This window comes from Chelmon rostratus, chromosome 12, assembly GCF_017976325.1.
Source record: "Chelmon rostratus isolate fCheRos1 chromosome 12, fCheRos1.pri, whole genome shotgun sequence".
NCBI classification, from domain to species: Eukaryota; Metazoa; Chordata; class Actinopteri; order Chaetodontiformes; family Chaetodontidae; genus Chelmon; species Chelmon rostratus.
Window position 1 is genome coordinate 10,654,434 of NC_055669.1, and position 26,884 is coordinate 10,681,317.

Below are 26,884 nucleotides of genomic sequence, written 5' to 3' on the forward strand. Positions count from 1 at the left end.
AGTATTGGTATAACAGCAAACTGGGAGGGTTTTTTTTACTGGCACCGTGGTAGAACATCGCCTGTCGCAGTCGCAGCTGACCGACCTTCATGTCACGTCACCATTTCCAACGTGCAGCTCTCGCGAGATTCGCTTTCAGGAACTTCCACGTCAGTACCCAGTGCTCTGTACACTGAAGTCGCAACATTTGGACCCGGATTGCACACATTTATCTGATCTTATTGCGACAACACAGGAATAAACATGGTAAGAGACATTTAAATAAGTTACCAATATCTTCCGTCTCCGCACATGTCATCCGATTTATTTTATAAAAGGACGGTTAAGCAGTATCAAATAATAAGACATCCTTGTAAATAGCATAGCGGCTAACTAGCTTGAGTTAGCATTTTAGCTAACGGGTTTTAAAATGCTTAACTATGGCTGTTTTTAAGCTTTGTATGTGCTTACATGTGCTTGTTGTTCTGAGTCAGTTGAATGAATATGAGACGTATAAGTGTGGGATTATCGGAACCACTGAAATGGGAGAAATGTTAGCATACTAACGGTTACTTTGACTTTATTACCTGCCTTACGATTCCGGGTTTTAACATCGACGCTAAGAAGTTGTTATCAACTCGTTAAATGCCCATGTAAAACAACTCATATTTAGAGTTTGATCAGCATAAGAAAAGACACTGATGCCCCCTGTCTTTTCAGCCTCTGAGGCTGGACATTAAGCGGAGGCTGACTGCCAGGTCAGACCGAGTGAAGAGTGTGGACCTTCACCCAACTGAGCCATGGATGTTGGCCAGTCTGTACAACGGCAGTGTCTGTGTGTGGAACCACGAAACACAGGTACGGATCAATAGCCCACCCATACAAAGTTGCACTACACATTGTAGAAAGATTGATGGCTAATCTTTCATGCTTGAGTATGTTACTTTATAATCAATGACCGATTTGACACTTAAAAGCAGTGATGATGCAGCAAACCATAACCAAGTCAGCAATGTTCTTTCTTTCAGACTCTGGTCAAGACCTTTGAAGTATGTGACCTGCCTGTCAGAGCTTCTAAGTTTGTGGCAAGGAAGAACTGGGTCATCACTGGAGCGGTGAGTTGCATCTAATTGCTTGTGTTGATGACAGTTGTCATCCACAACACCAGCAGTTATGCAAACTAATAGTATATAGAGAGTATGAGTTTAAACGTGTTTAATTTGGTGTGGCTTTAGTGTTATGTAGCTGTGTGCTCTTTTTTCTGTTTTGTGTTTATTTACTTAATCAGCTGTGTGTTCAGCTAATATTGAAGCCTTTTTTTTCTCCCTGTGCAGGATGACATGCAGATCCGTGTGTTCAACTACAATACCTTGGAGCGGGTCCACATGTTTGAAGCCCACTCTGACTACATCCGTTGCATCGCCGTCCATCCGACACAGCCCTACATCCTCACCAGCAGTGGTACGCTAGTAAACTCATGATATTTTGATTGGTAACATACTAGACTCTTATAATTTATTCACCACAAAACTCAAAGTTGTCTTTATACTGGTGTCCTCAAATGCATGTGTATGTTTGCACTTGTATGAATGGCTTTCTGTTTCTGCGCAGATGACATGTTGATCAAACTATGGGACTGGGAGAAGAAGTGGTCGTGCAGCCAGGTGTTTGAGGGTCACACACACTATGTCATGCAGATTGTCATCAACCCCAAGGACAACAACCAGTTTGCCAGTGCCTCCCTGGACAGGACAATTAAGGTAGACTCTGTTTGCTGTTGTTGTTGTCTCCTTTACTGCTGCTAATTTTATGTTGTTATTGGCTGAGTAATGTGGAATGCCCATATCCTACTGCAGTACTGCAGCATCTTCAATGACTTTTGATCAAGCGTATTCTTCCCTTAAACACAATTAAAGTAGTACATTCAGTGATGCTCTGTTATGTCCTCTGGGTTGTTTCAGGTTTGGCAGCTTGGCTCCTCCTCTCCCAATTTCACTTTGGAGGGTCACGAGAAAGGAGTCAATTGTATTGACTACTACAGTGGAGGAGACAAGCCTTACCTCATCTCAGGGGCTGATGACCGCCAAGTCAAGATCTGGGACTATCAGGTTAGAAAACTTTCCTTTCACTTCCTTCACGAGAAGGTGAGAGTAAGCCATAAAACAGTGATCATGGAACTAATAAGCACTTCAGATGGGCACAGGCTAATTTCCTGCTAAAGGTTTTGTTGTTTTTTTGTGTTCTATAGAAAATCAAATCTTATAGCTTACTAAAGGAGTTGATTGTTCAAAAAGAATGTGTTGCTGCTGTATCCTTTCTTAGAGTATAACATTGTCTCTATATAGAAACATTTCAACTGTCTTCCTTTGCGTGTCATAGAATAAAACCTGTGTTCAGACTCTGGAGGGCCACGCCCAGAATGTCTCTTGTGTCAGCTTTCACCCAGAGCTGCCCATCATCATCACTGGATCAGAGGATGGTGAGCAGGAATCCCACTCATCCTCACCTATGTACACAAAGACCTCATCTCATTCCCTCATTAATCATTGTTTCATGCAACATTACATCCTTGCTCTGTAGGTACGGTGCGTATCTGGCACTCAAGCACTTACCGCCTGGAGAGCACTCTGAATTATGGCATGGAGAGAGTGTGGTGTGTGTGCGGCCTCAGGGGCTCCAACAACGTGGCATTGGGCTATGACGAAGGCAGCATTATTATTAAGGTGAGTGGAAGAAACTTTTTAAATTCTTTAAAAATGTATTGCGATTGTAAAGAAACTCTTACTAAAAAAAGTGCCATTGGAGATTTACACAATTGTTTATTTGGACATCAAAATGTTAAATACAGAAGAAAAATAAAAATTTGCTGTACAGCAAAAAACAAAAACAAATGACTTACAAATAAATGCTGTCTATAAAACATTCAAGATGAGATGTATGAAGTGTATGATCAAATATCTGAAACTAAAGTCCCTTTTCTTTCTCTTCCTATCGTTCTGCCTCCTGCTGTAGGTGGGTCGGGAGGAGCCGGCCATGTCTATGGACACCAACGGGAAGATCATCTGGGCAAAACACAGTGAAATACAGCAGGCCAACCTGAAGGCCATGGGTGACGCTGAGATCAAGGACGGAGAGAGGCTGCCATTGGCTGTCAAAGACATGGGCAGCTGTGAGATTTACCCTCAAACCATCCAGCATAACCCTAATGGAAGGTATGCATGTTGTACACTCAGCCCAGGCAGTCTGACTGATTATTTTATTTATTTTTCAGAAATGGAAGAAAGTGGAACCACAAATGTTTATCTTCTGTAGCCAGTCTAGATATGAATTTATTTACACTAAGATCCCTGTCACTTCTTTGTGCATGTTTGTGTGCAACAGGTTTGTTGTGGTGTGTGGAGATGGAGAGTATATCATCTATACCGCAATGGCTTTGAGAAACAAGAGCTTTGGCTCAGCGCAGGAGTTTGTCTGGGCACACGACTCATCTGAGTAAGTATGATGTTTGAAATAGGTGAGATACTTCCCTGCTCTATATCTCTGTACCTCAGAGTTGATGATTAACTGCTACAATCTTTTTTTCTTATTATGACAGATATGCCATCAGAGAAAGCAACAGTATCGTCAAAATCTTCAAAAATTTCAAAGAAAAGAAATCTTTCAAGCCTGACTTTGGAGCTGAAGGTAATGTGAATGCTGTTGTATAGTAGACTTGTGGTTTCAAAGTGGATTGTTCCCACTATCTTCTTTACTGGATGTGTTTCCATTTCTTCCCTGCAGGGATCTATGGAGGTTTCTTGCTTGGGGTGAGGTCAGTGAATGGCCTGGCATTCTATGACTGGGAGAACACAGAGCTGATCCGCCGCATCGAGATTCAGCCCAAACATGTAAGACTGGCTCACTTTATTTTCGCTCTACGTCCTGGTCTCTGTACGATATAAATTTAGTCTCTGGCAATGCTTGCCAAATTATTTGGTTCTACACATTTAGATTTTTTTTTTTGTAAGTAGCTACGAATGCAGTTTTGTGCTTCTATATTTTGATCTTTAACAATGTTTTATGTAAATACTTAATCAAACCACAGTCTGTTGCCCAGTAATTTTAGTAGCTCTCTCATTTTTGCTCTCATTCTCTCCTTCACCCTTTTTCCTCTTGATCATAATTCATCCAGATCTTCTGGTCAGACTCTGGTGAACTGGTCTGCATTGCTACAGAGGAGTCCTTCTTCATTCTGCGTTATATGGCAGATAAAGTAGCTGCCTCTCAAGAGAACAATGAAGGAGTGACAGAGGATGGTATTGAAGATGCCTTTGAGGTGGGTGTGTGGATGTATACACATCTGTTGTTAGGATTTTTTTATTATTTATGCTTTATGCTTTATATAGAGACCGGAGCAGTTTTTTTTTTTCACTTTTTTTTTTTTTTAAACTTTATTTTGCATTTTTCTATTAACAAACATACAACTTCCGAACATAAACACCGACCCCCCACCCCCCAAGGCTCATAAACAAAATTAAATCAAATAAACAGAGTACAAGTACAAAAACAAATACAGAAATAGTCAGACAGGAACCCCTCATTATATGTTCCAATCAGTGATATGACGTTTTGAGCATATAATAAAGAGGCTTTAACTATCCAATACAACTTGTATTAAGGTGTATCATTGAAAAGAAAAGCCTTCTACAAATTCTATAAAGGGACTCCAGATCAAGGTAAAGTTTCTGTGGACTTTACACATCTTGTATCTCATTTTCTCTAAAGGTAGAAAAGATGGCACATCCCTCAGCCACTGCAGGAATGACGGGGCTGAATTCGACCTCCAATTAAAAAGTATGAGTCTGCGTGCGAGCAGGGAAGCAAATGCCAAAGCATTTGCTTGCAGGTTTGAGACTTTGCAGCCTGGTGGTGGAACGCCAAAAATGGCTGTGTGATAGTCAGGTGTTATGGACTGGCCACAGATTTTGGAAAATACATCAAATATCTGTCTCCAATAGTCGTCGAGGGAGGTGCATGACCAAAACATATGACCAACTGTGGTGGGTACATGACTGCACCTCGGACAGCCTGGATCTGTAGTGGGAAAGAGTTTGGCCAACTTATCCCTTGAATAATGCAGACGGTGGAGTACTTTAAATTGAATTAAACCATGGCGTATACACAATGACGAGGTATGAATACGTTTTAGACTATGCTGCCACATATCATCAGAGAGCTCAACCCCCAAATCCCTCTCCCATGCCGTTTTAGTTTTATCCCATGAGACTGGTTTGAGGTCTCCAATCATATTATAAATGACAGATACACGCTTCCTCTCATAAGGATCTAATCCTAGAATTGTATCAAAATGCTCCTTGGGTGGCAGGAAAGGAAATGAGGGGAACTTTTCTCTGGTAAAGCTGCGTATCTGGAGAAATCTAAAATGATGTGATCTGGGTATATTGTGGTCATTTTCGAGTGTTTCAAATGAAATAAACACATTATCAGGATACAAATCACAGAAAAACACCAACCCATTTCTATGCCAATATTGGAATGCATTGTCATACCCAGATGGAAGAAAGAAGTGATTATCTGCTACAGGGAAGTACCTGCTATACTGCTTTAGATCAAAGTGTCTCCTAAACTGTAACCATATTCTAAGCGAAGCTTTGACAACTGGGTTTGTGAACTGTATAATACAGTTGTGTGGTAACGATGACGTGAGCGTCGGTAGGGGGTTGGATAATAGTTCCATGTGAACCCAGTCTGGGCCCTGTTTATTTTCATATGTATAAATCCAATGAATTAGTTTTACTATGTTAGCAGCCCAGTAATACCAAAGAAAATTGGGTAACCCCAACCCACCAGCGTCCTTGGGAACCTCCAGGTACATCTTCTTCATCCTAGGGTTAGAATTGTTCCATATAAATGAAGAAATCAATCTATCCAACTGTTTAAATGTTTTCATAGGGATAAATATAGGAATCATCTGGAACACATAAAGAAATCTGGGCAAGACTGTCATTTTAACTATGTTAATGCGGGCTGCTAACGAAATTGGTAAAGTTTTTTTTTTCACTTTAAAACCATGTGTTACATTAATCACCTTTGTGTCCTTGTTTTTTATGTCCAGGTCCAGGGAGAGATCCAGGAGATTGTGAAGACTGGACTCTGGGTAGGAGACTGCTTCATCTACACCAGCTCTGTGAACAGACTCAACTACTACGTAGGAGGAGAGATCGTCACGATTGCTCACCTGGACAGGTACAAATACAGATGTTTAGCTTGAATTTAAGTGGGCATATTTAAAGACTGTGAGCACTGTGTATATCTTGCAGACAATTTGTAAACGTTATGCTATGCTATACTTTAAACCCTTCACGGTTGCCTACAAAGTCTAGAAAAACAGCAGCTAAGCTCTAAAAGGTTATGTGATTGCTGCATCTTTTACACCTCCTGCCTTCTGTCCTTGCAGAACCATGTACCTTCTGGGTTACATACCAAAAGATGACCGTCTGTACTTGGGAGACAAGGAGCTCAACATTGTCAGCTACTCCCTGCTGGTCTCCGTCCTGGAGTACCAGACTGCCGTAATGAGGAGGGACTTTGGCATGGCTGACAAGGTGCTACCTACAATTCCTAAAGAGCAGCGAACCAGGGTGGCACATTTCCTGGAGAAACAGGTAAACAAATACAGAAGGATTTGATTTTCTTTTTATTTAATTGCAGACTGTCAGTTTGATGCCACTTCAAAAACAGAGAAGATGCAGATGCAGTAATTTTGGTACCCAACTTGATAAGGGGTTGGACTTGAAACTGAGGTGTAAAGTTGTTATGTCATCACCAGAATTACATGATAAGGTTATGCAGTGGCACCAGCTGTGGTGCCTGATGGTATTCTGAGTGATGACATATTTAGGTTTTTGTTTGTTTGTTTTTAAATTCAAAAAGGATGTACACTTTGTGCATGTAGCATGCTGATGGATTTTGTTTATTTGTCTCTTCAGGGTTTCAAGCAGCAGGCGCTGGCCGTGTCCACAGACCCAGAGCACAGGTTTGAGCTGGCGTTGCAGCTGGGAGAGTTGAAGATCGCCTACCAGCTGGCTGTCGAGGCTGAGGTTAGAGCACACATTCTATAGCGTGTCACATCTTTTGCACGACTTGAAACGCTGCCAGAGATCTCACAGGGGGCTCACTGTACATTTCTCCTATTTGTCATTCTAACCCTTACAGTCGGAGCAGAAGTGGAAACAGCTAGCGGAGCTGGCTATCAGTAAGTGCCAATTTGGCCTGGCCCAGGAGTGCCTGCACCATGCCCAGGATTATGGTGGCCTACTCCTCCTTGCCACAGCCTCCGGTAACGCCACTATGGTGGGCAAGCTGGCTGAGGGTGCAGAAAGGGACGGCAAGAACAATGTGGCCTTCATGACCTACTTCCTGCAGGGGAAGTGAGTACCAGATGTGTGAGACTGAAAGGTGGTGACACTGGTGGACAAATGAGGCAGTAGATGTGTATTGATCATGTGGTATATGTGGCGACCGTCTTTTCTCCACAGACTCGACCAGTGTTTGGAGCTTCTGATCAGGACAAACCGACTACCTGAAGCTGCCTTCCTGGCTCGCACCTACCTGCCCAGTCAGGTGTCCCGGGTGGTCAAATTGTGGAGGGAGAACCTGGCTAAAGTCAACCAGAAGGTCCGTACAGGATTTTTGCTACAGCATGGAATTTGTTTAAAAGCTAAGGTCCAATCCAGTGTGTATGATTTAGAGGGATCTGCTGGCAATATGATATTCATAAGTATGTTTTCATCAGTGTATAATCACCTGTAAATACGAATCATTGTGTTTTCATTAGCTTAGAATTAGCTCTCGATCTGCAGAGGGAGTGTCACGGCCACTGTAGGTATTCCCACATGCTTGGAAAGGGAGGGTGAGGCGAGGGGTATTCAGTTGGTTGCAATTTGCAATCTCGCTGCTAGATGCCACTAAATCCTACACACTGGTCTTTGAAGACAGTCAGCATCAGTCTGGCTAGGGAAAAATCCTATTTAAATTCAAAGCATCTTAAATTTTTAAGACTTTTACCCAAACTCTAATGATTTAGAACCAGAGATTTTGCCTTTTTAAAAAGAGAATAAATGAGTTTGACTATATAAATATTTCTTTTTCACCCTGACACATTGCACTGCATCTTCACTGCAGGCGGCTGAATCCCTAGCAGACCCTACAGAGTATGAGAATCTGTTCCCCGGGCTAAAGGAAGCCTTTGCAGCTGAGCATTACCTCCGAGAGACCTGCTTGGGCACCACTAGGCCTGCTAAAGATTATCCTCTTGTCACGGTGAGTTTTAACTCCACAAATAAAGTAGATGTGTTGTGTGCAGACAGTATTTCTGTAGTTGTATCTCAATCCTCTCTCTTGCATTTCAACGAACTCCACCATTTTTCAGCTCAATGAAGACAGGAATATTCTTGAGGAGGCTCAGGGATATGAGCCCAAAGGAACATTCATTCCTCCTGTCTCCAAGGTTTGTCTGCCGTATATTTTCTGTTGAACCAACTTTGATCTAATATTAACCTGACTACATACCATTTGTAGCTAGTCAAGCCTGATTTTACATATTTTGTTCATCCTCTCCACCTCCATATTCTGTAATCTGTAAAAATATGATTTTACAAAAGGTTAAAAAGAAGAGGAACCAGTGCTCAGTGCTTTAAACTGTATTTCATTGACCTTTTATGGCAGACACAGGATAGTGAGGAGTCAGTGGCAGCAGCTCCTGTCACTGCAGCAGCTGTGATGTCTTCACTGCCTGAACCTGCTGCTCCAACAGCAGTGGACAAAGAGGAGGAGGAGGAAGAGGAGGAGCAAATCCCTGCGTTCTCACAAAAAGAGGTTTGACTTCTGTCTTCATTCTTTAATTTAATTGTTTGTTCTCACCCTGAAAAAATATACAATGAGATACGAAATAATAGGATCACTTAAGAGAACAGTAATCTTGTAAAAAGTCATTGTCCTTTGTGCGTGTCTTTATTTAGACTCTGGACGAGCTGGAAGTAGATCTGGACAACATGGAGCTGGACGACATCGACACCACAGACGTTAACCTTGATGATGACTTTCTAGATGATTGAGACCTGCCTGAGCACTCTGCTCCCCAGCAGTCTTCAGAGCTAATTTAAAAAAAAGAGAGAGAAAGAGACCAAACCCCCCTTCCCCCTTTTTTGTATTTGTACGTAAAAATATTATATTGTCATGTCCGCCCACTGGAGTGACAGAATTTAAGTAGATGATGGTGACTTCAGCAATGTTTTCAAAAATAGGCAGATGATGTCTATTTCAGACTCTCCATTTTGTACACCATTTATTGACTGTTTGAGAAACTTTCACTTACTGTCCATTGAGTGATATGTTATATTTACTCTTCGCTTTGTGTTGTCTGTAATGGCAAAATGAATTCAGTCCAATAAACTGCAGTTGCTGTACATATTCAAATTTGACTTGAGAGTGTTCCCTACTAGAAGCTAGGACAGTGATAATGCCATTTACTAGTTTCAATACATAACCTTAGGAGGGATGTCTTTAAAGTGGAATGAATGTTACATTTTCTAATTAACCAGATATGTCACGCCATCCATCTAAATGTGAAGCCTGGCGTAGACATGCAAAAATTAGTTGGCCTTGACCATAGAGGGTATAAAACATGGACTATGTGTTCATCTTGGCAGTGCCTGGCTCTGCCACACTCACAGCTAATCCACAAGTGAGCTATCAGGTTGAGCGTGGGTGGAGCTGAGGTGGGCCGAATGAAGCCTGGTTGCTGTCACCTAGCAGCTAGCCGTCACTCAAAGCAGCCATGCCCACAATTGTGTATAACTTTAAGCCTTAATGTAACCTATATTAGTGAGTTACATAAAAATGTACACCCATACAGCTGTCATGAACAGGAAAGTTAGCTGTAGAGATTAAAACTTATTTGTACCACGCTGTAAACATGTCTATGTTTGCTGTGAAGTTGGGCATTTTAATACAGGGGTCTGTGTGGACTGATCGGCTTCTGGAGCCAGCCTTAAGTGGCCACAAGAGGCACTGCAGTGTTTGGCACGCCACGCTGGCTTCATTTTTCAGCCCCTGAGGATGCCTGTGTGTTTTTTATTATAGAGGTGTAGTAGTCATACTTGAGTCTGAGTCACAAAATAAAACAATTTTGGATCTTAGCCACAGTTTGGAACTGTGCCACCATGAATGCATCAAAGCTTTCTGTGCACCTCACTGGTACCAAGTGTTAGTTATTTGGTTTGATTACAGTGCACAAGGACATTTATGTTTTGCTTGTAAGTTACTGCTAAGATGCTATCATTATGAAGTAAAACTAAATTTTAATTAATCATAAATTGAAATTGATAAAATACAGAGGACAGCCAGCCCAAAACCTACAAGGAAGAAAAATGTTGATGTTTCCCCTTGTTTTTCCCAGTGCACAATGAAATAGGCTGTAGACCCCCTGTGACAAAAATGGGTATGGAAGAAAGGATGATTGACCAAGCCATTTTTTTTTTTTTTCAGATTAGCAAATTTGTTAGCCATCAATCCTCATCGTGATGTCTGTCCTAACGTGGGCGGCCCCTCAGGCTGCAGGGGCTTAATGCCCTTATCCGTATGACCGCCTCTGTTCAGTCATGCACTGCAGCAGGAATATTTCCCCCAGGAAAGCTGTCACTCTCCTCCTCTCCTGTGGATGGCGCCCCTCCGAGACTGGCTCGGACGAGTCTGTGCAGTTTCGTGTGCAACAAAGTATCGAGCTTGGCAGCTAGCGAGAAGGGAAAGCCGAGCCTTCTCAGACTGTATCTTTCCTGCGTTTTCAAACAGCTTTTCAGATATTTCCAAGCTTTCAGCGGCATACTGGAAGTTTAATACAAACGGAAACTAACGCGATTCAGTCTGCGAACGGTGTTAGGACATTTAGTGCAGGAGCAAGGGGGGGTTTGGATAGAAAGGGAGGTAAAGCAACATTGACGAGCTGGCGTAGGAAAGAGACCCAGGACTACGTAGCGTGTCGGTCAGCCACGGAGAGCCGGGAGGACCACGGCACAGCCGCCGCCAGCGCCACGGGGAGTCGGGGCCCGAGAGGGAGCCTGCCAGGCCCTCGGCTTGATGCACCCTGCCTGCCTCGCCTTAGCCGCAGTCCGAGATGGGGGAGACCAAAATTATCTACCACCTCGACGACCAGGAGACACCGTATCTGGTGAAACTGTCGGTGCCGGCGGACAAAGTCACTCTGGCAGACTTCAAAAATGTCCTCAAGAAACCAAATTACAAATTCTTCTTCAAATCTATGGACGATGACTTCGGGTAACTGTTAAAGGGTTTATTGCGTTTAACATGGAATCAGCATAACAACCGTGGGTTTTCTGTACGTTAGTGCAGCTAGATTAACGTTAACTTAGTGGTTACCTCCTCCAGCTGGCTTGTCATCAGTTTTAACGTTACCTGGCTGTCGATCATTAGCTAGCTACTTCCATTGCAGTTCCTTTGTTAGCTGCTAGCGACGAGCTCCCATCGTTAGCAGGTCTGTTTAGCGTCCCGACCCCGTTTGTTTACATTGCTTGTGTGGCTATCCTCTGCGTCTTGTGCCTTGCCTTCGCCTGACCAAGTTTGGTATTTGTCAGTTTCACGAACGCCAGCGAGAGTCCTGAATGACATTTTAATCCATATTAGAGAAAGTGGAAGCAGGGGCAGTTGACAACACTGATAATAACCAGTTACTGACGTTACTGCTGTCAGTTGCTGTGTAGCGAATGTGAGGTATGTTTCTGCTAACAGGCTAATGTCAGAATGTAAACGGCCAGTCTCAGTTAGCTAGTCAGTGAGTCCAGCAGGCCCCTGCTGTTGTTGTCTATTAGCCCGAGGAATGCAGAGTTGGACACAGGAATGCTCTGTTCATCACTGTGGCAGCTTTATGAGCGTGTCCTTTTGTGTTAAAACATGGCTGAAAAGTAGACGTTTTATGTTCCTCCAGACAGTGTCCTCTAGAGAGTTAAAAAAAGGGCCCCGAATGTGCTATTTCTTTAACATTTCAGCCAGGTTTCCAAAGTTGTTTTTGGCTAAATTCAAACTAGGGTGGGGCAACAACTTTTTAACATTTGGAAGTGGGAAAGACATATTTTCAAAAGAAGCCACAGCTCTTCATGTTGGTATGAGTGAAGGTATATTCTGTAAATAAACTGTTGAAACCTTTACTGTGGTATAGACTGAACAACCTGTCTGACTGGAATAGAGACTGGTGTCCATATTTACCAAGACATTCAAAGGAAGTCTCACTTACCTTCACTATTCCTTCTGCTCTGAAAGGCGCAGCTAATCTGGTCATGGCCAGTAGTCTGAGGTTGATTTGTCCTATGGATTGTTTGACAGGTGTTGTTGCGGTACCGTCTGACATTGTGCAAGCAAGCAATCTGTTGAGGATTGATCGGAAAACGTTTGCTGAATAGTCACACGTTTGAACTGGTTAAAAACATTCAGGCGAATCTGTGTTTTGCATGGCTGTTGTTTCAGAGCAAAGAACTTTACTTTTCAGCAGCATTCGCTGTATAGACAGACACTAAGGATTTCTTATATAATGCCTTAACAGATTTATTTCAGACGTGTGTTGGCTGCACCCTGTCTACTCACTGGTTCCTACTCCACATTCAGTTAGATTGCAAAGGACAGTGGCATGCAGAAATGTTGCTCTTATCCTTTCTTTGGTTCCTTAAATATGTTGTTTCCTCACCTTGCTGAAAGCAACAAGGCGCAGTTTTATCTTTGCAGAAAGATTTAGGAAATATATTTATTACACAATAATCAGCACTGACATTTTTTATAGGCAATATTGAATATATCTGGCTGGCAGTGTGTGAAAACAGTGTAGTAAGTGTACTATTAAATCAGCATTGGTTGTCCCAGTTGTCAGTATCCATCCTGACTAATGGAAGTATTGCCCATCTCAATTGCCTCTAAATGCAGCCTCATGTTTTATTGCCCTAAGAGTGCTTTTGTGTCGGTAAAGGTTTACTGAAACAGAGCTTTGTTCTCTTTACAGGGTGGTAAAGGAGGAAATATCTGATGACAACGCTAAGCTGCCCTGTTTTAATGGACGTGTGGTGTCATGGGTAGGTTAAAAAATCCATCCTGGAGTAATTTTTGGATTTATTTACTTATTTGTTGTTGTGCACTTGCCTGTGTTCACTGTATTTGTGTGGTCAAGTGGCTGTGTGGCAAGTGCGTGCGTGCATGTATAACAATGATTCCCATCTGTTGACCAGTGGCCACAACCATACTCTGTCTCCAGGGAGAAGCCCTCCGCGTCTGCATGATAATGTCATTATCACATAATGATCCTCGGAGCAACACACAAATGCAAACGCCCTGCTGTTGTGTTTTTAAGGACATTTTTTAAGAAAAAGCAATACAGTGCAATGTTTTTTAAGTAATTTAAGCAGGTCCTTACACATGCTAGTCACCACATGCAACACATACATGTACTTGCATGTAGTGTCTCATTTAGAGGCTCTGAGCAATAACTCTCCTGTCTCCACAACACTAGAGACATCTGGTGCCGGTGCACAGCCTCCCTTCCTCTCGTCTTGACATTGAAATTGAATTAAGAGCAAGTGAAATCACAGGATAGAAGGAAAATACCCCATAACAAAGAGCCTCACTGCATGTCATCTAACAAGAAGATTGAATCTCACAGGGTGGGGAGAGTAAAGCTGAGAGAGTGAGAGTGTTCTGTGTCTTGATGTGAGAGGCTGATGCATTTGGTTAATTAAGTACAGTGTGGTTATAATTCCAAGTTTTATTTGAGAGTCATCAACACAGCGCTATCACCAGACATGCATGTGTACAATCCAGCATGCTGGTCCTGATGTGTCCCTCTGTTGTGGTCACTTTCATTAGACAATGTGGAGGTTTGGTTGGCTCTGGTTCAAAGCCAGTTTCGCTCTATGTGTGTGTGTGTTTTAATCTGTTTGTTATCTTTTGGGGGCTGTTGAAATGTTCCATGTACAATGAAATGTTATCTCTGTTACTGTACGTCCATTTGTTTGTCTCCACCGTTCATCTGTTGTTTCAATGACCTGATTGATTGTCCTCTGGGGTCCGAGGGCTGGGCTCGCTATCATCACATTACAACAGGCCAGCACCCTCCATCTGGCCTGTTGTATTTTAATGTCAGCTGACAGATTTTGTATATCGAATTATTTCTTTTACACCTTATCTTAGTGCACCTCAACTGTCCTGTAAATACATTTCTCCCCTTTCTTCACACATAGTAGACTGCCTGTCAAGTGAAAATGAAACAGTACAAACACAGTATATACGTATAAACTGGATAAAAGGGAAATCAAAATTACTAGCAGAGCTTGTGTTCATTATTCTTTAATCTGTCTACGTCTTTTATGTCTGTCTGTTTGCCCTGTTGTGGCTCAAAATAGTTAAACTACTGTTTTCTTTTTTTATTAGTGGATGGGTCGCTTTTTACTCCCTGCCAAATTCCACTTCTGTGCCAGTTTGCTTTCATTGGGAGTCACTGTCTCACTTTCCCTGTCCCTCACACAGATAGATGCATTAATCAGAAATTTTTAGATGCCCCTGTCACCCCAGAAACTGAACTGAGTCATTCTAGTTGTTCATGGATTTTCCCATTTATACTGACTCTGCAGTAAACATGTCCAATATGTCCACGCCTTTTCAACTGTACAGTATGTCTAATGTAGAGAGGGTACTACACAGCTCAAAAGGGTGTATGGTACAGCTGAAACACTATGAAAAAAAACAGTAAGTGATAAACTTGATGGATGCTGTGATGCTGAGCATAAAATGTGATAGTAGATACGTATAAATGAACAGCCTGTGTCTGAGCATAAAACGAAATTGAACCAGATTCCAGGCACTGCACTCTAGTTCACACAGCAGTATTTCTATCCCATTACACAACAGATACAATGTACAGTACTTGTTGAAAAGGTGCCGAATGCCATTAACAGCTAGCAAATTTTATCTGGTTACCTAACGATCGCCTGCTAATAGTGGAGATTGTTTCACACGGATTTCATGTTAGCCTTTAAACATTTTTGTACGCACATCATGCATGTACATGCTTCATATCTAATATGGACAACATCCAAGATGCCACAGAACTCAAGCTCCATGGTGGAATGAATCTTGAGTGAGCAGGACTAACGTTCATTGGAATTTGCTCAAAGTAAAAGGAGAAAAAAAGATGGAAATGTAAACAGCCCACTATTCTAATGCTTGAATTTACCCGTCGTATAATTTCCCCTGAAAAAGCAGTCATGGTCTATTGGATCCCACTTTTTCCCACACTTGGGTAACTCAGGCAACGCTGACAGGTAGACAAATCACAAGTCTTGGCACATGCTCTGCCTTTCATCACGCATTGAATCCACAGCTGCCTTTGTAGAGCTTTGGTCTTTTAGCAAAAATAAGTAGAAAGCAAATTCATTTTTACATTGTAGTCCCTAAATGCTGACAAGCCTTTAAGCAGGGACATTAAAACGATATACCACCCAGTCCTCGACTGTGGTGCAGTATAAACACAGTAGTGCTCTGACGTGGGTCTGCTGCCCACTTGTTCCGTGTCTGTCAGTGTGCTCCACTTGAGTGTTTGTCTCATCCCTCTGACTGACCCGATTCTCTGTCTGTTGACAGTTGGTCTCTGGAGACGGGGCCCACACAGATGCAGGCTCAGTGGCGGATAGTTTAGAGGCGACACCCCCCTTGGAGAGGACCGGGGGCATTGGAGACTCAAGACCACCTTCTTATCAGTCAGTATATTCAGAATAGACACTGTGGTGTGTTTCTTATAGGAGGCATTCAGGAGATTTTGTGTATTGTGTGTGTGTGTGTGTGTGTCTCTGTGTCTGTGTCTGTGTCTGTGTCTGTCAATGAGGGAGATGCCGTGCGTACTTTGTTTTTGGCGCTGTGCATGTGTTTTGAATGAGTCTGTCTGTGTTTCCTAATAAGCTCAGTAACAGAGGAAACAGCAAATTGAATGGAAAAGTATGACACCTTGTGACTGGCCAGGAGGACACTATCTACCTATTTTCTTCTCCTCGCTTATCATGAGCTTATCTTTATTCTGGAAATCAGACATTTGACTTGGTCATGCAGAGCACAGTTTTCTCTTATACTTCCTGTTGCCAGTCTTTTATTTTTTTATTTGTTAAAAAGTATGTAATCATTGGCTGTTTTCACATTTGTAAGTATGGTCTGGTACATCTGCAAGTAACGCAAAGTGTTCAGTGTGCAGAATTGCAATTCTTGACAAATATTTTTAGCTACAGAGGGTAACCTCAAGTGCACTGAGCCAGAGAAGACATAATGTAACTAATGTGATTGTAAGCAGAAGCATTTAATGGGTGGCTGTTAAATGAAGTAAACTGCCTTGATAACAATGCAGTGTAATTCTGTCTCTTTTTAACACTACCTCTGGCTTCTGTGCACCGTCTCCGTCTAAAGTGGGAAAGCAGCAAGCGGTCGGGACAGTTTGGACAATGACACAGAGACTGGCTCCATGGTGTCGCAAAGGAGAGAGAGGGAGAGGCCGCGACGGAAACACACTAACGACCACGGTCAGAGAGCTGTTTGCTATACTGTTTTTCTCATTGTATTCTGTGTATCAGTTTTATTTCCAGAATTTCCACATCTTAGCAATGTCTTTTATGTGGTGCCCTACGCAGTTTTATTAAAAGCCGAAAGCTAAAAGCTTTGCACAGTGACTTAAGAAATGCATATCTCCAGCCTGCTGTCCTGTAAGCATGTGAGGGTTGTGCAGAGGCTTGATATCTGTGGTTTGAGTAACCATATGATGATGTGGGAGAAATGCAACATTAGGGCACAGTCAGAATAACATGTAGGTCCTCTGCAGTCATCAAGATGTATCAGTCTTAATGAATGTGTGACAAACATTGCGGGAGTTATATTAAAATTCATCTGTAGTGCAAGGGTTTCAACAAAGTTATTTTTGTAAACTGTGACATGGTTATATAAGTATAAAGAGAAAAAAGTCTGACCCCTAATTTGAAATGGGATATACGGTTGTACTTTCATATAAAATTGTGGATTTATGCTGTAACTGAAACCTGTAGTTTAGTTCTAGTCTGTGTCTAATTTGTGGATGGAATTTTTAGTTGGTTTTTTTTTTTGGTTCTCTGTGCTTTTACCTTTTTTAATGTAACACCTGTATTTTCATGTACTTTGTGTATACATGTGTCATCCTGATTGTAATGCCGTCCCACTGCAGGTGCAAGGCAGAACGGCTACTCATCGCGGGCAATGGGACGTGGGGGCGCCGAGTACGACAGCTGCTCGTCCTTCATGAGCAGCGAGCTGGAGTCTACCTCCTGCTTTGATTCAGAGGATGATGACGCAACCAGCAGGTCAGATGTCCTGTGTAGCTTTTCGGCTTGTTGTTCATAAGTGCAGTTCCCAATGAGAGCAGGCATTTTGGCTTGAGGAATGCATCTGGAATTGCAGTTGATGGGTCTTGGCAGAGATTAGTGCAAGATTAGTCTGGTGGTTTTTGTGGGGTTCTCCTCCAGGAGTCGTAGAAATATCTGCAGCCCACTTTAGAGACTCTGCTGTTCTCAGTCTTCAGGCATCTCTCAGGATGTTTTCCTGTTGATGCGGCTCCAAATAGATCTGGATAAAAGCTTCATCACGATATGGGTTTCTCTCCGCCACAGAAAGAAATTTCTCGATATTTGTGTCCATCACTGATTTGATGATCAGTCAGGTCATAACTTCTAAATGAAGTGGGTTGGGTGCTGTTTTACAGACAGTTAAAACCAGTCCTAACTACTAGCAAGCACCACTTTCATTATGGAAAAAGTGTTTCAATGGCTTCTTAGTATGTAGTTAACAGACAGGCTTTAATTTGATGTTTAGACGAGTTACATGGGGAAAACAGCTTCTGTTTCTGTCCAGGTGTTTTTATTCACGGTATGATCTGTCATGGTTTGTTTTGGTGCAAGCGGGAGAGCAGACAGTTAGACAGACAGTCAGAACATTTGACCATGGTTAAAATTTTGGTTTTGAATAGCTAGCAAATATGGACTGAAGCAGAATACTTTATATTTTGTAAATGATTACATCTCTCCTTTTTTCTTTTCTTTTTTTTTTTTTTTAACCTAAATTTTGACTGTTGGACTTTCCAAAGCTCTGGAGTTATTAGAAATGCGATCACACGAGTTAGAAACAATCCTACACAGTCACTACTGGGATCTAATTCTACAAATAGTGTTATACTAATAATATTTGTGCAGCCTAATTTTTATCTGTAATTGTGCAGAAATACCAGATTCAAACCAACACGTTCTCATCCCAGCTCTTCAAATACTGATGCTGCCTTGTCACGCTGCTCTGCGTCTCATGTGCAACCCGCAAAGCCTTCCCACCAGACAGCTTTTCTAACACATGGTTAACATTGTAAAGCTGTCACTGTTTGTTTAGGTTTAGGCACCAAAAGTACTTGGTTAGGTTTAAGTTCATTTAGGATATTGCAGCAGATGGGATTACATCCTGGTGTGTCTCACACAGATGCTAAAGGCTTGTACGTCTGTATCACACCCTATGGCATTGGTCCGTATGAGACGCCGAAGGGCAGGACACAACGTCGGTCTGTGATGGCCTGAGACTGGGCTGTTAAAACAGAATGAATAGACATGCGACAGAAAAACTGCATAATAGTCTAATATTGCTTTTGTTCTTCTTTTCTTGTATTCAGATTTAGCAGCTCCACTGAGCAGAGCTCCTCTCGTCTAATGAGACGACACCGCCGTCGCCGACGGAAGCCTAAGGCCTCTAATATGGACAGGGTGAGGCCACAGGACTGCAAATCAGCCCCAGACCTCTTTATTGAAATTGTTTTCCAGTTTGTGATTCTTGACTCTTTTTTTTCATTTTCTTTTATATCTTTCCAATCTTCATCATTCTTCCCTCCAGTCTTCGTCATTCAGCAGCATTACAGACTCCACCATGTCTCTGAACATCATCACAGTCACTCTCAACATGGGTAAGTCACTTGGGCATATGGAAGCTGCACACAGAATGCAATTAGATTTGTTGGTACAAGAAGTCTTTTCTGAATAAAGCCTCCTTATACAACCACGCTCTGAGCCTAAGTTCAAAAATTCCTCTCACAAGATTGGAAAATGTACAAGTGTAACCAAATTGTTCCATATTGATGCAGGTTGCGGTCATCTTTTCCATCTTTACTTACTTGACCGCTGCTTCATTTCATTCTTGGATACACACTGTCCTTTGGTCTCCTCTTCACAGAGAAGTACAACTTCTTGGGCATCAGTATTGTAGGTCAGAGTAATGAGAGGGGAGATGGAGGAATCTACATCGGCTCTATCATGAAGGGAGGAGCTGTGGCTGCCGACGGACGCATAGAGCCTGGGGACATGCTGTTGCAGGTGTGTGTCTGTGTGTGTGTGTAAGACAGAGAGAGAGAGGGGGAGAGACGCACACAGAGGATGAAAAAATGTGTGTCTGTGAATACCTGGGACTTGGACCAGGAAAGTGTGTGTGTGTGTGTGGGTCAGTCAGTGCGTGCTCTGTTTGGGTTTAGTGCCAGCACCTGCAATGGAGTCAAAGGACTTAGTAATGTGAGACCAATCAAGTTTTTTTTTTTATTCAGATGGCCATGTGTAAAAGATTAAACCAAATCTGGTTTTGACCTTTTCTGAATTTTATGATTTTTATGAAATATTGTTTTGCAGTCTGTTTTCCCTTTATTCTCATTTCCCTTTTTTCTGTTATGGCAGTCACATATGATATAGAAGTGGCATGTTGTATAGCAATATGTTTCAGTCAGCTTTGTGTATGGCTCTAATGATCATTTTCTATTTTCATCATCTGTTGAAAACCCACATCCCAGATGCATTATGGCACAGCATGTTGAACAGTTCCAGTAATGGGTTTGTATAGTAGGACTTACTGGAATAACTGTAACTCTGAGAGTTTTATACCTGGTTAAACTGTAGGAATACAGCATAGTGTGTACAATAGTGTTAGGCCCATCTTATATTGTCATAATGATGCATATTCCTGCACAAATATGTACACAACCTGAGAGATTGTTTGATTATTTTCTTTAATTTTTATTCATGTAGGTGAACGACATAAACTTCGAGAACATGAGCAATGACGATGCAGTTCGAGTACTGAGGGACATAGTGCACAAGCCAGGGTAAGCAGCAGTCAGGCACACAAATTTGTACTTGCTTGCATATTCTTTAATAAAGATTCATTGAAATATTCCTACATTAAATGCAGGTGCAAAACACTGATATAGCTGAGATCTAGTAAAGTTGAATGTGTTGTTCTCTGGTTGTTACCAGCCCCATTACTCTGACTGTGGCCAAGTGCTGGGACCCGAACCCTCGGAGCTGCTTCGCTCTGCCCAGGAGTGAGTGTTTGTCTCATTGTTTCTTTTTTCCTTTTCATTTCAACAAGATGGATACATCCAAATGCTGTTTTAGTGAGTCTGCTCTGATTAAGATCATCTAACTGCGTATCCTACATTTAATTCGAAAGGTGAGCCAATCCGGCCCATTGACCCAGCTGCGTGGGTGTCCCACACGGCGGCCATGACAGGGGTGTACCCTGCGTATGGCATGAGCCCTTCCATGAGCACCGTCACCTCCACAAGCTCCTCCATCAGCAGCTCTATCCCTGAGACTGAACGTGAGTCACCCCTGCAGCTGCCTGTTGTGGCACTTTTACTCAAAACAACTTGCAATGAACCTTAACTCTTAGTCACAGTTTCCATTCACCTCCCTTTGTCTTGATAAGGATTTTTGCTCACATGCGTCCTCCTTTTTGAATTTGCAGTGTGTTTTTTGTTTTTCTGTCCTTCTGTTTTTATCAGTTTACAGCATGTACTATGTTTTCTGTTGGATTTTTGATAACCTACATTCACTTAGATACATTTGACTGTTAACACTATTATGATATGAAGCATGAAATCCTCCAGGATTGTTGGTGTTTCAGGAGGTTTTTGAACAATCAGCTCTCATTTTGGAGCCACCACCCTCTGACCTCCTAAAATGCAGTAATATCAGTATATTCCTCAGTGGTGTTAGTAAATCTCAGTGTGGCCCTGCCCTCTTACTGCATTCCTGTGACTGCTCTCTGTTCCAGCTTTTACTGTGTTCAGCCTCACAGCTTCCATCTGCTCAATAACTCTTGTCAAAACTAAGCCATAACTCACAACACTCATCTTCCCTGTAATCTTTGGAAGAATAGTGATGTTTTTTCTTTCTTTCTGGAGAAAAATCTTTCCTCTCTCAACACACTTTCGTAACCAGATTGGTGTGACTCACATTTTTGTAGATTTTCCCTCTTAGACTGAACATAAATTTTACAAGATCACATGCTACAGAAAGGCGTTAGAAAAAAATCTAAATAATTTAAGTATTCTTTTGGTTGTGTCGCCATGTAATTGTCAAGCGAATTTGAAGCAAACTTTTGAAGAAAAAAAAAAAGCAAATGCAAATTGCAAATAGCATGTTTCCATCAAGTGGTTTGAATCAAATAAACTAGGCTCTGCAAAATGTAGTGTTGTCAGAAACAGGCTAAGAGAAGAGAAGTAAGAGAAGTTGAGGTTGTGGTGAAGGAGAAAAAGGAGAAGGCTTGATACTCAGAAAAGGTGTTTCCTTCTCCCGTTCTTATTTTAAAAAAAGGCAAAAAAATAAAGGAAGTTATTTTGAATTTTGCTGATTCCATCAACGTTTTCAGATGCAATATCTCAAAATGTACATGAAAATATGTTGATGCAAACACAGCTAATTAAAAATATATATATATTGTTGCACCTTGCACATCTAGCTGCAATTTATAGTTTAATGATGTATTTTTCACAGACTTGATACTTGGCCAACTGTATTGTTGCCAGGAGTTATTTCAAGTGCAGCTATAGTGAAGTTTAAAAGAAGAAAAATGTCTATCTACGATATCAGTTTTAAAGTTCAATTGGTGCCTTAAAGTCAGTGCAATGGCTTCTTTCTACACTCACTCTTTTGAACCAGTGTTCAACGGTCATACAGGCAGAAATCTGTCATGGACAAGATGGGTTCAACTGTTTCTCCACTGATTAAAGCCTCAACAGTACATGGAGCAATGCAGCCGCTTAAAAGGTTGAGTTTTGCATAAAGGATTTAACTGTTGGCAATGTGCACAGCTGCAACAGCCTGCCAGAAGCATTCAAACTAGAGATGTGAAAAATGATTTCTCAAATACTAAATAAGTTGTAAATTGTGACTCCTTTTCAAGGATTTGAAAATGTATTTAAGTCATGTACTGGTTCACAAGTTATTGAAAACAGAAACAGTGTCTACAGACAATCAAACAGTTATATCTACAATACTCCCAGAGAAGATGTTCACGCCCTTGTGAACATGCGGATGGTCACAATGCTTCCTGAAAAAGAGAGGAAATCACTGAGTGAAGCGGACATACAGTAGACAGAATGAGGGGAAGTGGGAACACCAAAAGGTAAATTAGAGCACTTTTTCAGGATATCTTATCTTGGAATGCAGTGAACCTTAGCCTTATGATATGTAACAATGTGATAGTGTTTGAATTGGACTACAACCGAGCTTGAATGAATCAAAAGTCCTTCCTCAAACAAAGATCCTGCCTAATCCAGTGTGATTCTTGGTCAAGACAGAACATGGGTCGAATTACAGTCCAGACCACAGGAAACCAAATATTATTTAAGGGAAATTTTGGAGTTGTCTCGATACCACAACAGCATTTGGCTGTGTTGCCATTAAGATTGTAGGAAACCAAACAAAATGTCCCCTTTTGACACTTGTGTGAGATTCATTTCTTTGTCTCTTTTGTGTTCCACATAATAATCTCATACAAATTTGAGAGCGATCAGACCCAAACTACTTCAGCTCCTGTGGTAACTTGTGGCGTGTCCCCTGATCTTTCCCAGGATTCGATGACTTCCACCTCTCCATCCACAGCGACATGGCAACAGTTGCTAAGGCCATGGCCTGCCCAGAGTCAGGTCTGGAAGTGCGGGACAGGATGTGGCTCAAGATAACCATCGCCAACGCCTTTATTGGTATGTCTGTGAGAGCAGAGGCCACGGTCCAGCATTTGTTTTTTCCTTCATCTGTATTCACACACTCTCTATTCTTTTCTTTTGCTATTGCTCAGTTCAGTTCATAGACTATTATGTAGTGTGTTTCCGTGATGTGGCTGAAGTGATGCCTTAGAGCCTCTAATATAAATTCAGAATTTTTAATTGTTTACTGCTTGTGGGGCGCCGCCATGTTGTGTCACTCCGAAAACGCTGTTAAATCAAAACAGTGTCATTTACAGTTTTCCCTATTGCTCCCAGTTCATCATAGCAGTATTTTGTTACATTCAGCAAAACATATTTGTGTTTACTGTTGACCAAAGCAGTCACAGACATGATGAGCAAAATTCCCATGTCCAGTACCTGAGGTGTGTACGTCTTTGTGTCCTCAGGCTCTGACGTGGTGGACTGGCTCTTCCATCATGTGGAAGGGTTCTCAGATCGCCGAGAAGCCCGCAAATACGCCAGCAACCTGCTGAAGGCCGGCTACATCCGACACACCGTCAACAAGATCACCTTCTCTGAGCAGTGTTACTATATCTTTGGAGACCTCTGCGGCAGTGAGTGGCACTCTGCTCTCTGATTAGCTGAGATCTGCTCTCAGCTTTCACAGTAAAAGCAAAGTGTTGTGGTTCAGTTGAATCTGTGCCCCCTGCAGTGTCTACTTAGTCAGCAGGTCAGACTGTACACATCACACGTTTTCTACAGCTTTTTCTTCTATCTCCCTCAGACATGACTCACCTGTCTCTCCATGACCATGATGGTTCCAGTGGGGGAGCCTCAGATCAGGACACTCTCCCCCCTCTGCCCCATCCCGGGGCTGCCCCCTGGCCTATGGCCATGCCCTACCAGTTCCCCATTCCACACCCATACGACCTGCCACAGCCCTTCCATGGTGGACCAGGCGCCGGCAGTGCAGGAAGCCAGCACAGCGGTGAGTTTAGTGAGACCATGCACCATGTGTTCATCACAACCAACAATCTGAAAGGGTGGTAGTGGAGAATAAAATGAATGCCATATTAATATTATACGTTGTATATTCCATCCAAGTGTTATCGTATGAGTGTCAAACACTCATCCCCTTCTCTGTTAAGTTTGTAGTTTGTTCTTTCACAAAGAACTACAGCAGTAGTGAGCCTGAGTTCATGTCAGTAATGATAGATCTTGATGATAAGAACTTTTCATGGTTTCATGGATCAAAATGTCAATAGAAACCCTCCAGTGATTGCAAATTCCCTTTCTCAATTATTCATCTGTATGCTACCAACACTGTGTCGCACACTATGTTGCAAACACATTCAAAACAATTCTAAGATATGATTCTTCAAGCAGAGCTCCAGCGCTTACATGAGGGCAATGCGAAAACAGTAAAAAGTTGTCTAAGTCATTGCAACTGATATGAATACACGCAAACAGCTACAGCTGCGTTTCTTGACAAGGAGCAAAGTACAGACCTTTAACAACCACTTTTCAAGCCTCCAGAGAGATATTTGAGAGTGTCACAGAGGGATTTAAAGGAATACTCTCAACATTTGCTGTGTTTCACATCTTGTTTGCTGTCTTACCCACAGCCAGATGACCGTATCAACATAAATTTTTGTCCACACTTGAGATACAGTTATAGGTCCCATGCATGTTTAAATTAGCTTACTTCAAAGACTTGAAGGAGTGAAATGTATTCCTTCCAACAGCTCCAAAGCTGCCTTGTTTACATGTTTTACTCTGTGTATTTTAACAGGTAGAAGTAGAAAAGCAGACATAGTGGTTTTAGGAGCAGTTTGCTTACGCAGTGGAGATATTTACTGACCAACAACAGCTGGGTCCACTGACTACAAATCAAACGGCCTGTCTTCATTTTGTGGTTGCTTACTAACATGCATGTATTGGATAGTTTATTAGGTTACAAGACACAACATGAGTTTTTTGAGTTGTTATAAGGTGTATTTTATTTATTTTGTAGTTGGTGTTAAATTAGTCCCAAACCTGCCTGTCTAAAAATAAAATGTATCTTTTCATCTGTCTGTGGGTTTGATGGCAACTAGTGTGATTCTCAAAATGTCAAAACGTTCCTTTAAGCATAGAAACTGTTGCGGTTTTTAAATTCATCAGTCTGAAGAATTTGTTTGTGGTAATAAAATGAAAACATGCAATTGCCTTCAGTAATGGCAGAGCTGCGTTGCCTGTGAAAGGCAGTGAACGCTCAGTGGCCATGTCTGCATTAGTCATGCAGCTCTCCTGAGAGCCTCCTACAAACTGGGTCAGTACTGCCTGCGTCACTTTACTGACATGCAGATGGGAGTAAGTGGCTCACTCAGTAGGTCAGTCGGGTTTAATTAAAAAAAACATCATGTGTCTGTATGTTGCACTTATAATAATCACTGTCTCTTCTACTCTGTCTACAGGAAGCAGTGGTTCAAACTGTAGTAAGAACGAGGGACGGAAGTCCGGCGGCAGTGGCAGTGAAACGGAGATCAGGAGCCACCGAGCTCCAAGTGAGCGCTCAGTGGCTCCCCCAAGTGAGCGAAGCATCCGTAGCTCAGTCAGCCACCGCAGCGCCAACTCCCACTCAATAGCTTATGGTCCTGGCCTTGTTTATGGACCCCCTGGCCTGCCCCCCCAACCGCCACATCTGTCTACAGCTGCACCTGGTGCCCCACCAGGCAGAGAGCTCGCCTCTGTGCCTCCTGAGCTCACCGCCTCACGCCAGTCTCTGCGCCTGGCGGTGGGCAATGCCGGAGAGTTCTTTGTTGATGTCATGTAACACAGATCCTAGGCCGATAACGAAGTAGCAGATTGGGCTTTCTCATTACCTTGTAAGGCCGAGAAGGACGACAGGACAGGACAGGAGGGAGGGAAGATTGCAAAAGCTGTAGCCCAAGACATTGATTCCACTTAACTAAAAGCAGAAATGGAACCAACCCTGTTGTGTATGCTGAGAGAAAGTGTTACTCCTCTCTTGTGCTTTTCCTCCTAGTAGTAGTGGCCATACTTTCTTCAGTGAAGAAACCCCCTTGCTCAAGATGGAACCAAAGCGCCTCTCTCAGTTTCTGCTCCTCGGTGGGGAAGCGTTTGAGTAAGGACAAAGAGCAAGAGAGGGAGGGAGGCAGCGGAACTGGACAGCTGGGCAAGATGACTCAGCGCTTTTCTACATGGATGTTTTTCATTTGTTCTTCTCTTCACTCTACCCTCCTCTCTGTCTTCCTTATCTCACATTCTCTGCCCTCCTCCACCCCTGTTCACGTCAAAACTGAGAGAAAGAAGCCTCTTCCCTCCTTCTGTTCTTTCAATTTCCCCGACTTCTAACAAGAAAAAAAAAGAACTCCCCGAAAGAAAGCTGAAATGAACACTAACTGTTAACCTTATTCAGACTTTTTAAATGTTTGCTTGACTTAAGAGAGAAAGAAATGGAAAAATGTGTATGTAGTGCAAGAGAATTGCAGTCCTTCTTACTGTAAGAGCGCATTTGTTTTATTATATACGTAGTTGGTCACAACTAGTTTCATTTTTCAACGCTAAACGTGAGCATCCAGCTTCAAGAGTCATTTTTACACTACACAGCTGCATTTTCATCTTTTAACCAGAGCTATTTCAGACTCTGTTGTGATAATGTATAGTGAGAAAAAATTTCTTACCATGTCTTTCACACTACTCTTTTATCAAGGAAAAAAATGTCTTTTTATTTATAAATATAGTTTTATGACTTAGTGCTGCTTTGTGTTGTGTTTTAATTTGAGTGGTTGTGGATGTTTTTTTGAAGCAGAA

The 26,884-nt window shown here is 42.2% G+C and overlaps 2 protein-coding genes across 2 annotated transcripts; both read left to right on the forward strand.

The window, feature by feature from the left end:
• Positions 1 to 138: 138 nt before the first annotated feature.
• Positions 139 to 9,450, forward strand: copb2 (COPI coat complex subunit beta 2). The gene is made up of 22 exons (XM_041948688.1): positions 139 to 246; positions 700 to 837; positions 1,008 to 1,094; positions 1,314 to 1,440; positions 1,591 to 1,739; positions 1,941 to 2,087; positions 2,359 to 2,458; positions 2,560 to 2,702; positions 2,992 to 3,191; positions 3,361 to 3,471; positions 3,575 to 3,663; positions 3,760 to 3,866; positions 4,151 to 4,294; positions 6,095 to 6,225; positions 6,437 to 6,644; positions 6,969 to 7,079; positions 7,195 to 7,409; positions 7,518 to 7,656; positions 8,164 to 8,301; positions 8,411 to 8,488; positions 8,707 to 8,856; positions 9,000 to 9,450. Exons 1-22 carry the CDS (start codon positions 244 to 246, stop codon positions 9,093 to 9,095), a joined length of 2,811 nt encoding a protein of 936 aa, XP_041804622.1. The 5' UTR covers positions 139 to 243; the 3' UTR covers positions 9,096 to 9,450.
• Positions 9,451 to 10,762: 1,312 nt separating this feature from the next.
• Positions 10,763 to 26,826, forward strand: LOC121615099 (segment polarity protein dishevelled homolog DVL-3-like). Its single transcript, XM_041949275.1, has 15 exons — positions 10,763 to 11,313; positions 13,043 to 13,112; positions 15,673 to 15,788; positions 16,483 to 16,595; positions 17,267 to 17,402; positions 18,749 to 18,839; positions 18,967 to 19,036; positions 19,303 to 19,442; positions 20,142 to 20,218; positions 20,370 to 20,437; positions 20,566 to 20,715; positions 22,973 to 23,104; positions 23,515 to 23,682; positions 23,853 to 24,056; positions 25,525 to 26,826. Exons 1-15 carry the CDS (start codon positions 11,153 to 11,155, stop codon positions 25,881 to 25,883), a joined length of 2,055 nt encoding a protein of 684 aa, XP_041805209.1. The 5' UTR covers positions 10,763 to 11,152; the 3' UTR covers positions 25,884 to 26,826.
• The last annotated feature ends 58 nt before the right edge of the window (positions 26,827 to 26,884 follow it).

Bases quoted from the DNA above. Each gene is read 5' to 3' on its own strand.
- LOC121615099 (XM_041949275.1), top strand. From the start codon at position 11,153: ATGGGGGAGACCAAAATTATCTACCACCTCGACGACCAGGAGACACCG. The intron at 23,683-23,852 runs GTGAGTGGCACT...TATCTCCCTCAG, and splicing joins CTTTGGAGACCTCTGCGGCA to ACATGACTCACCTGTCTCTC. The intron at 24,057-25,524 runs GTGAGTTTAGTG...CTCTGTCTACAG, and splicing joins TGCAGGAAGCCAGCACAGCG to GAAGCAGTGGTTCAAACTGT.
- copb2 (XM_041948688.1), top strand. The intron at 6,226-6,436 runs GTACAAATACAG...CTGTCCTTGCAG, and splicing joins ACGATTGCTCACCTGGACAG to AACCATGTACCTTCTGGGTT. The intron at 8,489-8,706 runs GTTTGTCTGCCG...CTTTTATGGCAG, and splicing joins TCATTCCTCCTGTCTCCAAG to ACACAGGATAGTGAGGAGTC.